The 13,887-nt window shown below is 37.6% G+C and overlaps 1 protein-coding gene across 2 annotated transcripts in view; it reads left to right on the forward strand.

Annotated features, from left to right (window-relative positions):
- Positions 1-13,887, forward strand: part of sntg2 (syntrophin, gamma 2) — a 103,921-nt gene that overhangs the window by 66,612 nt on the left and 23,422 nt on the right. For both annotated transcript variants that reach the window (XM_029460734.1, XM_029460735.1), the window contains exons 12-14: positions 1,633-1,749; positions 12,498-12,569; positions 12,876-13,085. In XM_029460734.1, the coding sequence (XP_029316594.1) occupies positions 1,633-1,749; positions 12,498-12,569; positions 12,876-13,085 (399 nt within the window). The remainder of the gene's footprint in view (positions 1-1,632; positions 1,750-12,497; positions 12,570-12,875; positions 13,086-13,887) is intronic.

Below are 13,887 nucleotides of genomic sequence, written 5' to 3' on the forward strand. Positions count from 1 at the left end.
ACAGATGCAGTACAGTACATATAGTACAGATGCAGTACAGTGCATATACAGATTCGGTACAGTACATATACAGATGCAGTACAGTACATATACAGATGCAGTACAGTACATATACAGATGCAGTGCAGTACAGTACATATACAGATGCAGTACAGTGCATATACAGATGCAGTACAGTGCATATAGTACAGATGCAGTACAGTACATATACAGATGCAGTACAGTGCATATAGTACAGATGCAGTACAGTACATATACAGATGCAGTACAGTACATATAGTACAGATGCAGTACAGTACATATAGTACAGATGCAGTACAGTAACATATACAGATGCAGTACAGTACATATAGTACAGATGCAGTACAGTACATATACAGATGCAGTACAGTACATATAGTACAGATGCAGTACAGCACATATCGATTAGTACAGTACATTATCAGATGCAGTACATATTATACAGATGCAGTACAGTACATATACAGATGCAGTACAGTACATATACAGATGCAGTACAGTACATATACAGATGCAGTACATTATATATACAGATGCATACAGTACATATACAGATGCAGTACAGTACATATACAGATGCAGTACAGTACATATACAGATGCAGTACAGTATAATATACAGATTTGCAGTACAGTACATATACAGATGAGTACAGTACATATACAGATGCAGTACAGTATATATACAGATGCAGTACAGTACATATACAGATGCAGTACAGTACATATACAGATGCAGTACAGTACATATAGTCAGATCAGTACAGTACATATACAGATGCAGTACAGTACATATACAGATGCAGTACAGTACATATACAGATGCAGTACAGTGCATATACAGATGCAGTACAGTACATATACATATACAGATACAGTACAGTACATATACAGATGCAGTACAGTACATATACAGATACAGTACAGTACATATAGTACAGATGCAGTACAGTACATATACAGATGCAGTACAGTGCATATACAGATGCAGTACAGTATATATACAGATGCAGTACAGTACATATACAGATGCAGTACAGTATATATACAGATGCAGTACAGTACATATACAGATGCAGTACATATACAGATACAGATGCAGTACAGTATATATACAGATGCAGTACAGTACATATAGTACAGATGCAGTACAGTGCATATACAGATGCAGTACAGTACATATACAGATGCAGTACAGTACATATAGTACAGATGCAGTACAGTACATATACAAATGCAGTACAGTACATATACAGATGCAGTACAGTACATATACAGATGCAGTACAGTACATATAGTACAGATGCAGTACAGTGCATATACAGATTCGGTACAGTACATATACAGATGCAGTACAGTACATATACAGATGCAGTACAGTACATATAGTACAAATATGCTGAGGAAAGCAGAGAAACATCCCAAGTTTATCTTTTTAAATGTATCTGTGAACGATGCCACACTGTACTGTAGTTCTTTGACTGTGCACACTTTGCTATTCTGGTCTGTTGATTGAGCAAGTACAGATCTATTGTATATATATAAATGTATTTCTTTAATTTGTTTTAATCAAATAGTAAACATGTAAATGTCCTCCTCTACCTCCCTGCAGATTGTTCACATGGGCTGGGCATGTGAAAGCCCCGAGGGTAGCGCCGCTGGTAAAGCTTCAACATTCAAGTTCCTGGCACTGAGAGGACCATATTTTTATATCTTCAGAAGCCCCCCGGTAACTCGCCTATCATCATTTTCAGATTTGATAAAATGTTTATTTCTCATTCAGATCTGATTTTGAGCTCATTTGAAATGTATCTCAGAACCCATAGGCCATCGGTCTGTCTGTAATAATAATAATAATAATAATAATAATAATAATAATAATAATAATAATAATAATAATAAGCTTTCTTTGTATAGCACCTTTCATACAAGAATTGCAGCCCAAAGTGCTTCACAGCAAAAACATAACAATTCGTACAACAATAGACAGAATAAGAGCATTTACAGTACAATAATCAGTGTAGATGTAAAGAAGTCTGAAGTACCATTATAAAAATAGCAGAATTAAAAATGTATAAAATAGCAGATAAAATAGCAGAATTAAAATAATATAAAATAGCAGAATTAAAATAGTATAAAATAACATTGGAATTAATGCCTAGTTTCCCTATATGTGCCGCACTTAACGACCCTACTGCCGGGAAATCACATTCATCACACCATTCTTGTAGTCTTGCCAGGTTTTTAAGTGTTTACAACTCTCCGCTCCATACTTGACCTTCATCAAAAACTCAAGTGGGCTTTAGACTTCTCTGGTCGATACTTTACTTCCCTTTGTCCCCGTTGTACAAAGTAAGTTAAAACACAATCGTCACTGTGAGTCCCAGATTTCGTTTATGGTAAAATCCAGATAAAACCGTTATTAAACACGCTGGTTTAACCTTTTCAGTCTAAGGCTAGTCTTCTCTGCTGTGACTAGTATGTTTCTGTCAGATATACCTTAGGCTAAAGGAGTTCAATATTTGACTACTCGTCTTCTCTGCTGTGACTAGTATGTTTCTGTCAGATATACCTTAGGCTAAAGGAGTTCAATATTTGACTACTAGTCTTCTCTGCTGTGACTAGTTTGTTTCTGTCAGATATACCTTAGGCTAAAGGAGTTCAATATTTGACTACTCGTCTTCTCTGCTGTGACTCGTATGAAATACCTCTGTCAAATATCTCTTAGGTCAAAGGACTTCAATATTTAACTACTCCTTTGCTCTGCTGTGAGAAGTATGAAATATCTCTGTCAAATATCCACCCTTGTTTCCCCTTCTCCTTTCCTTACTTTAAATGATGAGAAAACCATTTCTTCACTTGATTTTCCATCAATGCCAAGCAGGCCCATCAAGAAGCAAACAACACAAAACCCACAAAGTAAACTAAAACGCGTTATGGTAAATAGGGTCAAACATATATGATTTCTCGTTTCTTTCTCAGTTACCTTTACACATTCAATGTTAAACCAGGCATGGCAAAAATGTATGAAATCATTTAAATTATTTTAAAGTGGCACCATTAAAAGGCTAAGATAAAAATATATAAAGTATCACCATTAAAAGGCTAAAGTAAAGAGAGCTTACCGGTACTTTTGAAGATATTGAGCGAGCTAGCCTCCCTAATGTCTGCAGGTAAAGTGTTCCATAGTTTTGGTGCATAATTGCTACAGATTGCTAATCTGTAGAGATGAGCTGTTAGCTAACATATGCCTTTTGTAACGGCTAACATTACATTGGGTTTTCCTTGTCTTTTCAGTATGTCACTGTCTTGTTTTCACCCAAAAGGTGGTTGTTCTGCTAACATTAATGTGACGTATGCCAACTCTCATCTACAAGATTATGTTCACGCCTTTTTGAAATGGTTTTTGAACCCACTTCTGATTTTATGCTGCTGCTCACTGATCTGTGCTTGTCCCCTGCCGTGCTGCATGGTCTGGGTTTTTTAAACTTGTTGGCAGCATCTGTTAAATACAGGATGCCTCAGTTGTTATTGTACAAGAGAAGACAGGCATGTGGTAACTGGGGATGAATTTAGATTTTTGCCATGTCTGAATGCCTAAATACATACAGGATTTTATTCCAGCTAAACTCTTTACCGGCTGATTTCACTGTAATGTGGTTGAATGTGTATTAATCAGTAATATTAACTCTGTGTTTGGTTAGACTGGCTGTACTGTCAACGTTGTCGTCACACCATACAGCTCTAGACACTATTGCTTAAACCTTCTAAAAGTCTTTTTAATGTGACACGATCTTAGTAATAGTTTCAGCCAATCACTTATGCATTCTGTCCTCGCTGACATTTCAAACATTGAGTCATTAACATATTGACACCCGTGGGGGGGGAACATTCGGTATTGGTGGAATGTAATGAAGTACATTTACTCAAGTACTGTACTTAAGTAGAATTTTGAGGTACTTGTACTTTTCCTGAGTATTTTATACTACTCCACTACATTTATCTGACAACATTAGTTACTAGTTACTTTACAGATTCAGTTTATTAGCTAATATAAAATATAAATGAACTAATAAATAAACATTGACATATAAGTAAAGGTTAACATATCCAGCAGCAGTATACAAAGTAAATATTATTGGCTCCGCTTGTGAAACATTAATGCATCAATTATCATAATCCATTCATTTATTATGATTCTGAATGATTCTTTACGCATAACGAGTACTTTTACTTTTGGTACGTTAAGTATATTTTGATGCTAATACTATTGTACTTCTACTTAAGTAAGATTTTAAATGTAGGATTTTTACTTGTAACCAAGTATTTTTACAATTTAGTATTGCTACCTTTACTTAAGTAAAAGATCTGTGTACTTCTTCCACCTCTGAAATTGGGTAACTTACAGTTACTCCCATTCTAGAATGGACATATTTATAAACAGAGAAATTATAAGAAAAATAGAAATATATGAAAATGAATATCTAAAAATATATGCATTTTTAATAAACAATAAATATGCAAAAAGAGAAATAATAAATGTGTACAAATATGTATACTACAATATATAACACCAGTGATACTAATAATGGTGAAAATGGGATATATGATCAAATGTGTTAAAATGCAAGCATATTATAAATAGGAATATAGCTGAAATGTACAGTATTATTAAATAAATGCAGTATTAATGCCAGAGTAAACCAGAGTATTGCACAGTTTAATACACAGTTGGAGATTCCACACATCATCATCACAATACCCACAGTCACAGTAATTAATGCCCTCAAGGATTTCATAGTCTTAATAATTGAATGTGGTTACACATGTAGTACATGTATATTATATTTATTGAGTTTTTTATATGAGCTTAATGAGTTTGCATTCTTATGCATGTACTTTTTGGACTGTAGCCTATGAAGGGCAATATTATATATCCAATATTCAGTGCCTTTACTTTCAAACAGTTTTGGACCTCACTATTTGTAACCTTGCCAGGGGTGGAGAAGCTTCTAAGTATGCAGGTTTTTTGTACAATGAGATACTTAATATTTTCCACTGACACTAACTTTAATTAAATCCCTTTTGGGTTAACTTATCAAACTTATAAGACTTAAATTAAAGAAATTAAATATGTTCTGCTTGTTAAAATTGAATGAACAGATCAAACGTGCAATGAAACTTAAACTTCAATGTATGATTTTTTAAAAATGTTTCCTATCTACAAGTATTCTGAGAGAAATTCACAGTGCCCCCTGGCTATCAGATGATATTTAATACAGGTCCTATATGAGCTCAAAATGTTCTCCCCGACTGCCAGGGTGAGTGAACAAAGGGAATCTAGCTTTGTGTGCTGTGCTTGTATGACATAAGCTCTCTTCTCCCATTAGTATAAAAACCACTCTAGTCCAAAATGTGCCTCTTTCATCTTCCTACTTCATTTGGCAAGTGTTTCCGCAGGTTAATCATGTTTACTCTCTGGGCGCTGTGATTTGTTGTGGGGTGTGCACATTATGAGTTTTTCAGTCTCTGTTGGTCTGTCCTTCCTCCTGTAGGAGAGCTTTCATCATACTTTAACACGGTTTGACAAGCTATTGGGGCTCATCCTCTCTGTTTTAAAGGTTCCCAAGCAGACTTTTGCTTTAGTTTTTTGTCTTCTCCAATTTTTAACAGGTTTTCAATCATGTTCTAAGCTTCACATTAAATTGGCAAAAGACACGTTTATTGCTTTAACTTAGGTAGGTAGTAATTGTTGATTGCACAATGTAGCCTAACTGCTGTAGAAAAGTGACAGCATCAGAGCTTATAATTGTTCATTATAAGCATCAGTTTCAATATGCAATTCTGTCTGCTTCAGGGTACAATCTCCCGGGAAAATGAAGACTTAGAGATAAGATATAACCTTTTTACAGTCTCCTACCAGCTGTAGCTGAATATTTACTGTACAGACATCAGAGTGATGTTGATATTATTTCTCTCTCAGCAGAGAGCAAATAAGCTTATTCCCCAAAATGCCAACTATTCCTTAAAGACGGATCATGGTCTTCCCTCACGAGTTCTGTGACACAGAGTTAAGAGGGTCAGTGAGCTGTTTCTCAGCCAGTTGTCCCTGGAGAATTGTGCCAACCCTGCCCTCACATGCAACTGACACCAGCCTCTTTTTGGAGGAATTGAAGTGCTTCATCTCACCAGGATAACGAGGATACTTGATGCAACTCTTGTATACATAAATAACATAGGTGAACATGGATCATGTGCCTGCTGTGAACCCAATGCTTTGCATATTGAGTTCTTTATTCTCCAGTTTGCTTGAGTCTCCAACACAGATTACATTACATTTAACTGACACTTATGTCTAAAGCAATTTACAATCAATGCAAACTACCTTGATAATGCAACCCCAAACAATAATAATCTTGCAGTACAATAGCTTCAAATAAGCCAAGTGTAACATACAGAAATTATAGAAAAAAACCCTCAACCCTTAGCTTCAAATATGCCAAACATATTTAAGTGCTAGATACAGAAATAAAAATGTAATCTTAATTTTTTAAGAATTTCTTATTTCTTAAATTATTGGCCAAGGTGCTGTCAAAACAGGTGGGTTTTCAGTCTGCAACTGAAAATGTGAAGACTTTCTGCTGACCTGATATCAATGGGGAGCTTGTTCCACCATTTAGGAGCCAGGATAGCAGGATTTCTTTTAGGAGTATCTGGCCGACTGGCCGATGCAGAGCAAAGTGAGCGAGCTGGGGTGTATGGTTTGACCATGGCCTGGATGTATGAAGGGCCTGATCCATTCACAACACGGTAGGCCAGCACCAGAATCTTGAACCAGATTTTGGCCGCCACTGGTAGCCAGTGAAGGGAGCGGAGGAGCGGTGTAGTGTGGGAGAACTTGGAGAGGTTAAAGAGCAGTCGGGCTGCTGCATTCTGGATGAGCTGTAGAGATCAGATGGCACATGTAGGCAGTCCAGCAAGGAGGGAGTTGCAGTAGTCAAGGCGTGAGATGACAAGAGCCTGAACAAGAGCCTGAACAAGAGCCTGTTTCACCTTCTGGGTCAGTAGGGGTAATCCTCCTGACATTGTTAAGTATGTATCTGCAGGAACGGGCTGTTGCAGCAATGCTGGCACTGAAGGACAGTTGGTCGTCCAGTCAAATCAAATCAAAATCTAATTTATTTATATAGCCCAATATCACAAATTATACATTTGTCTCAGTGTGCTTTACAGACTGTACAGGATACGACACCCTCTGTCCTTAGACCCTCGCATCGCACAAGGAAAAACTTCCTAAAAGAAACCACATAATTAAAGGGGGGAAAATGGAAGAAACCTCAGAGAGAGCAACTGAGGAGGGATCCCTCTCCCAGGACGGCATGAATAGTGACAGCAGGCGCAGCCACTATTCATGATCCTGACGTAAACTTTATCAGTGGCAACCTGCTACATGAAAGACACAGAAACTCCGGGTACCCCGGATGCTGTGTTAGTAACAGATTCATGGAATCGGAGTTTCGGGCTTCCGGTGGAATCGCAATGTATACTGGTGTGGCGTGTCTAGAAAAGTGAGCACCAACTCTACAAGGGCCGCCATATTGGATTTCTTCTCTACGTGTTTACATTGTATTTAGCTTATTCTTCAAGCGTGTTGTAAACAAACCATCCACAAATATGTATTAAATTATTCTCCATAGTTTATTCTCTTCATTTCATAGCTTTCCTCTTGGTTGCGGTGCTTCCAGCCTCAGATCGAGATTTGGAGGTCTGGCCTTTATGTTAGAGCTTTTATCCAATCATATTTCAGCCATAATGTGTTGCCAGGGTCCAAAAAATCTGCCCTTAGGCCTTCACAATCAACAGTGCGGGCGCCTGTCGCTTAAAGTGAACGGAGACAAAACTGTTGCGTTAACCAATCAGATTTCGAGTTGGGGACACTGGGGCCAGCTAGCAGGCGTACGATAACGTCAGCATGTCCACGTCTTTTGATTGGATACGCACTATTGAGAGGCAGAGCAAACAGAACATGGTGGAGGCGCGGCAGCAACTTGCCAGCAGTCCCTCCACCGTCCAAAACACAATCAAAGGCACGTATTTACATAGACAATATACAATATAAGGTGAATAGAATCTGTCCAAGTACAGAACCCTACGAAACTCCAAGACTGTCATTGGCTGTCATGGAGGATTTATCGTTAACACATACACATTGAGATCGCTCAGATAAATAGGATTTGAACCAGATTAGTGCGGTTCCTTTTATGCCAACACAATGTTCCAGTCTCTGTAGTAGAATGTCCTGATCAACAGTGTCGAAAGCAGCACTGAGCTCTAACAAGACAAGAACAGAGACGAGTTCTTTGTCTGATGCCAATAGAAGGTCATTGGTAACTTTCACCAGTGCCGTCTCTGTGCTATGATGAACTCTAAATCCAGATTGAAAAACCTCAAATAAACTATTATATGTAAAAATCACACAACTGATTTGCGACTGCTTTCTCAAGGATCTTAGCGAGAAAGGGTAGGTTAGATATCGGCCTATAGTTGGCTAAAACCTCTGGATCAAGACTAGGCTTTTTAAGAAGTGGTTTTATTACAGCTACTTTAAAGGATTTTGGTACGTAGCCAGATAATATAGACAGTTTGATCATATTTAATAACGAGGTGTTAATTAAGGGTAAAACTTATTTAAACAGTTTAGTTGGAATCGAGTCTAAAAGACAGGTTGATGGCTTAGACGACGAGATTGTTGAAGTTAGTTGGTTAAGGTTGATTGGAGTAAAACAGTCTAGATATATTTCAGGAGTTACTAAAGTTTTTGAAATTCCAGAGGTTGAAGTTAAGTCATTACCAAATGAGGGCAGGAGGAGATTAATTTTGTCTCTAATAATTCTAATTTTATGGTTAAAGAAGATCATGAAGTCGTCACTACTGAGAGATATAGGAATATAAGGCTCTGTAGAGCTGTGGCTCTCTGTCAGCCTGGCTACAGTGCTGAAAAGAAACCTGGAGTTGTTCTTATTTTCTTCTATTAAGGAAGAGTAATAAGCTGCTCTGGCATTACGGAGAGCCTTCTTATACGTTTTAAGATGATCTAACCAGACTAAACGAGATTCTTCCAATTTAGTGGAACGCCATTTACTTTCAAGATTTCTCGACTTTTGTTTTAGTTTGCGGATTTGTAAATTAAGCCATGGAGCTTTCTTTTTCTGTTTTATGATCTTCTTTAAAGGAGCGACAGAGTCGAGTGTTATTCGCAGTGAGGCTGCAGCGCTATCAACAAGATGATTAATTTGGGAGGGACTAAAGTTAGCATTGGAGTCCTCTGTTATATTGATATTGAGTCCTGGTATTGAATTAAGTGCTGATGGAATCACTTCCTTAAATGTGGTCACAGCACTTTCAGATAGACATCGAGCATAGGATATTTTGCCTACTGGCTTGTAGTCCAGTAACAAAACAATGTTCTGATAAAAGAGGATTATGTGGACACACTGATAAACTTTCAATTTCAACACCATATCCCAGAACAAGGTCCAGAGTGTGGTTTAAACAGTGAGTTGGTTCATGTACATTCTGACTGAACCCAATTGAATCTAATATTGAGATAAATGCATTATTAAGGCTGTCACTATCAACATCCACATGAATATTAAAGTCACCTACAATAATTTCTTTATCTGTTTTAAGGACTAAACTTGATAAAAATTCTGAGAATTCAGATAGAAATTCAGAATACGGACCAGGAGGGCGGTACACAGTAACAAATACAACTGGCTATATTGTTTTCCATGTTGGGTTTGAGAGCGTAAGAACAAGGCTTTCAAAAGAGTTATAATTTAGTTTAGGTTTAGGATTGATCAAGAGGTTTGAGTCAAATATGGCCGCAACTCCAGTGTCCTTGCAGTCCGAGTCGGGGAAAGAACCGAGCTGTCGATGTTGATAGTAAGGTCTCAAATGGGAGAGCTATTCCCTGGAAGGAAAAGCAGTTTGATCTTGTCGAGGTTGAAATTCGAAAGACGAGATACTTAGCCCAGTCAATGTTCGCTTTGCTTCCCACAAAGACTCCTGTATCCATACATTTCAGACTTGGTTACTCGGGTGGCTACAGCTGTGCTTGTTTTCACAAATTGTAGGTCGCTTTGTACAAAAGCGTCAGCTAAATGAACTGTAATAATAAAATGTAATAAAAGTAATAATAAAGTCATAGTAATAATAATAATACAGTTGTGTTAGCCACACCCACTGCAATCAGTCACCTAGATAGCCCCGACTGATGGCTAACATTTGAAACTCACTCAACAGCTATCAAGACTAGCAGTAAACAAAGTACAGTTTCAGCAGAAACAACCTATTAAAAGCAAATACACTTTAGTACATTTAGTAAACAATAGTCCCACAGTCTCACAGTCACAGTTACAGAGATGACTTCCTCTGTGTAGAAGAAAACAGTCGTCCGCATGACACAACTTGGCAATTCCCTCTCTACATTTCTAGCTGCATTTAAAATTTGAGATGGTAACTCCAGCTGTTTGTTTCCATGGCAAGGACAAGAGTCTGGCCTTAAACTGAGCTTGTTGATACCATCAGTCAGGCGTGTGCGGAGGCGGGCTGCCTTTTGTTCTGCTTGGGGCATCGTTTCCAAATTCTTTTTGGATTTAAATTGGCATTTGTTAAATAATCTTACTAATGTGCATACTCACTTGTTAGTTATCTGATTTAAATAAATATTGCTCTTTTGAAACCAGCATCAACATTTCCGAATGGTGCAGTATTTGTGATTTGGAGGCCTCAGACCTTCTCCATTTTTAAAACAATTATAGCGAGTGAACAAAAACTAACCCTTTAAGTTAACAAAGCCACGTAACTAAAAGAAATGAGAACTCTAGTTGTTCAAACTGAAGAACTTCAAATGACCTTCAGTCAGTTAGAAGAAGGCAATATGGCAAGAAAAATTATTATTACAGCACATTTTTGTCAAGCAAAAACACTTTAAACATAAAGGAATGGCCTTACTATTGTATGTTAATTGGATAATTAAATTCAAAATGCTCTAAGCTTTAACAGAAAAGAACATAACTAAAATAGAATGCAGAGCAGTTGCAAAAAAACAAAAGGTATTGTTTTACTCGACACAGAGAACTCAAATCATGTTGACGAGGTGTTGAAAGAGTGAGAGAAGTCATCAGCCAAATCCAAAATGGATTGCATTAAACATAATGGGTGTATTGTAGAGTCGTTGAAATGATGGTTCCATGAACTCAAAGCATTATGCAGCTGGTGGGTTGTGAAATGCCAGACATGTCCCCTGGCTGCTGTTGAAATACGGCAGTAGCCAATATCCCTGAGGTAGAGAGGCAGGATAGCATTAGTGCATGTGCTTTAATGATTCAAAATAAACCAAGTAGCCTCTTGTCTCAGTTTGTGTAAAAATAAATCTCAGTGTAGCATGCTGCAAACCTTTAGCATAGTCATTTAATTGAACCTAGAGATATTTATAGCACCACTCTAATGATTATCTGATTCATGTCTGTGATCCTGCTCAAGACCTGACATTTGAAAGGGTAACTTAGGTACTGTGAAAGCTATAACCCTGTAAAACTTGCATAACTTATTCTTTTATGCAATGTTTCCAAAAGATAACACAAATATGATCACAGGGAAATAGTTGTTGCTCGTCCTAAGAGGTGAGGAGAGAATGGCAGGATGAAGGTTTAGATCTGGAAACAATATAATGAGAAGTTCTAAATTGCCATATTTATAGTTCATATTGAGATTAGTTTTTATTAAGGCCAATGATTACCACACACTGTCAACCAGTTACTGCATGTGGTGTTGTCCCCTGGGTGATGTTAAAATACAGTATTTAAATCCAGCCAAATCTCCCAAATCTATAGTGGAGTTAGGTTTCTCATGTTAATGTTACAAATATTACTGTAAAGTGACTTTATATATTGTCTACATTGGCATCCATACAGAAACAGTGACTACTGCTCACACAGGTAAATAAACCATTTAGCCATAAAGCCATGTCACCTCTGTGGCATTCATTCATCTGTATTCATAACATGCTCCCAGGGTTTACTCTACAATATGAGTACTACATGAGATTTACTACAGCACTGGATTAGAAGAAACTCATTTTGTTACATTTGTAACATTCACAATGGTTGTAAGAATTATGGTAAATGATTAATGATTTGGATATTGTTCCAGCTGTACATGCCTCTCGACAGATAAACAAGTGATACTCTCCTGTGCATTGGATCTTTTGGATATTGGTTATTTTCTTGATGGAAATGTTCAACCAGTGCAGCAGGTGCAACAGGATAAATCCATTTTGTTCACTGGCAGTCATCCATCCGTACCATCATTTGCATTTAGTATTTGGATAAGGATGTGCTGCTAAAGAGAGCAAAAAAGCTTGTTTTGATTTGCTGCCTCTTCATCTCACATTCCTTGATGTTTATTTCTTAGATCAGTGCCGCTGACTGGGGACAAGCTGAAACAACATATAACCTCTATGAGGTTCTTTTCAAGGTCCACAAGGTAAGTTAAGAGCGGGGTGCTGTGAGGTGCATCAGGGATGTTCACAATGTGATCACTGCGGCTTTCATCTCAGTATAGATTTTATCAGATAGAACAGTGTTTCAGGGAGCCTATTAAGCAAGGCTCTCTTGACCTGAGGTGATATTCCTGATCCACAAACCAGGAAATGTACACAGTAAAAGTTCTTTGTTACCTGAGAATGAAGGAATTTACTCTTCATTCCACTCCCTGAATAACACATTTGAAAAGTGAAGAGACAGTAAAATCTTTTCCTCAACATGTAAAGATTGAAATGTTGTGTTACAGCTGTGGATGGCAGAGGACTGCTGGCTCCAGGCGAGGCTCTACTTGGGACTCGAGCATTCGCCTGAGCAGCAGGACAACGAGTCTCTGTGCTTCAGTATTCTGGTTGGCCACGGACAGAGCCACACCTTCAGGGTGGAGCTGGCCACGGACCTGGTTCTCCGGGAGAAGTCCTTCCAAAGAGCTGTCTTCTTGGAGGTTCAGCGAATACGAGTGAGTGTGTGTATATATATTATATATGTGTGTATATATATTATATATATATATAATATAATATAATATATTATATATATTATTATATTATATATGTATATAATATGATATTATGTACTGTGTATATATATATATATATATATATATAAATATAATATATCAGGGGAAGTTTTTCTGTTGATAAACTTGAGTCGACCTGTTTTAGATGTGTTTTAATTTGGAGTCAAAGCAGGAGAGTCTTAGACTTAGTTTGTGTGCCTGAAGTTTAGTTTTTAGAGATAAGTAGCAAATGCACACAGTAGAGTGCAGATCTCCGCAAGGTGAGTCTTAAACGATGACTTCTTTAATGTTTGATTGAATAAATACAGACATCAATTGTCTTCATTTGGTGTCCAAATTAGGAACAATTCCTAAACCCCAGCGGAAACAACATTCATAACATACTCACTGCGAGGTTGACATCTGTCATACTCACGCTGGGCTGCCCCCACTCACACCTACACCGGTGCAGAAACACCCACAGGCCTCTTCTGGAGGTTATTCTGCAGTGAAATACTGATGGTAACTTTCAGCAGTCGACCATCTAATGAAGATTTGGGCAACAAGTTCTTTGTGGAAGACGTTTTGTCAGGATTTTGTCAGGCTACTTGTGGATTTATCACCGCAGCTCAGCATAGAGTTTAAAAAATATATATGTTAATAGTGAAATACTTTTATACACTATTGTACTTTGCCTTTTTTCATTCAGCTGCTCGAGTTTCATCGTTCCGATTGTGGTGAGCTGTGAGGGCAAATGTTATCT

Source organism: Cottoperca gobio, chromosome 22 (genome assembly GCF_900634415.1).
Source record: "Cottoperca gobio chromosome 22, fCotGob3.1, whole genome shotgun sequence".
Lineage (NCBI taxonomy): Eukaryota > Metazoa > Chordata > Actinopteri > Perciformes > Bovichtidae > Cottoperca > Cottoperca gobio.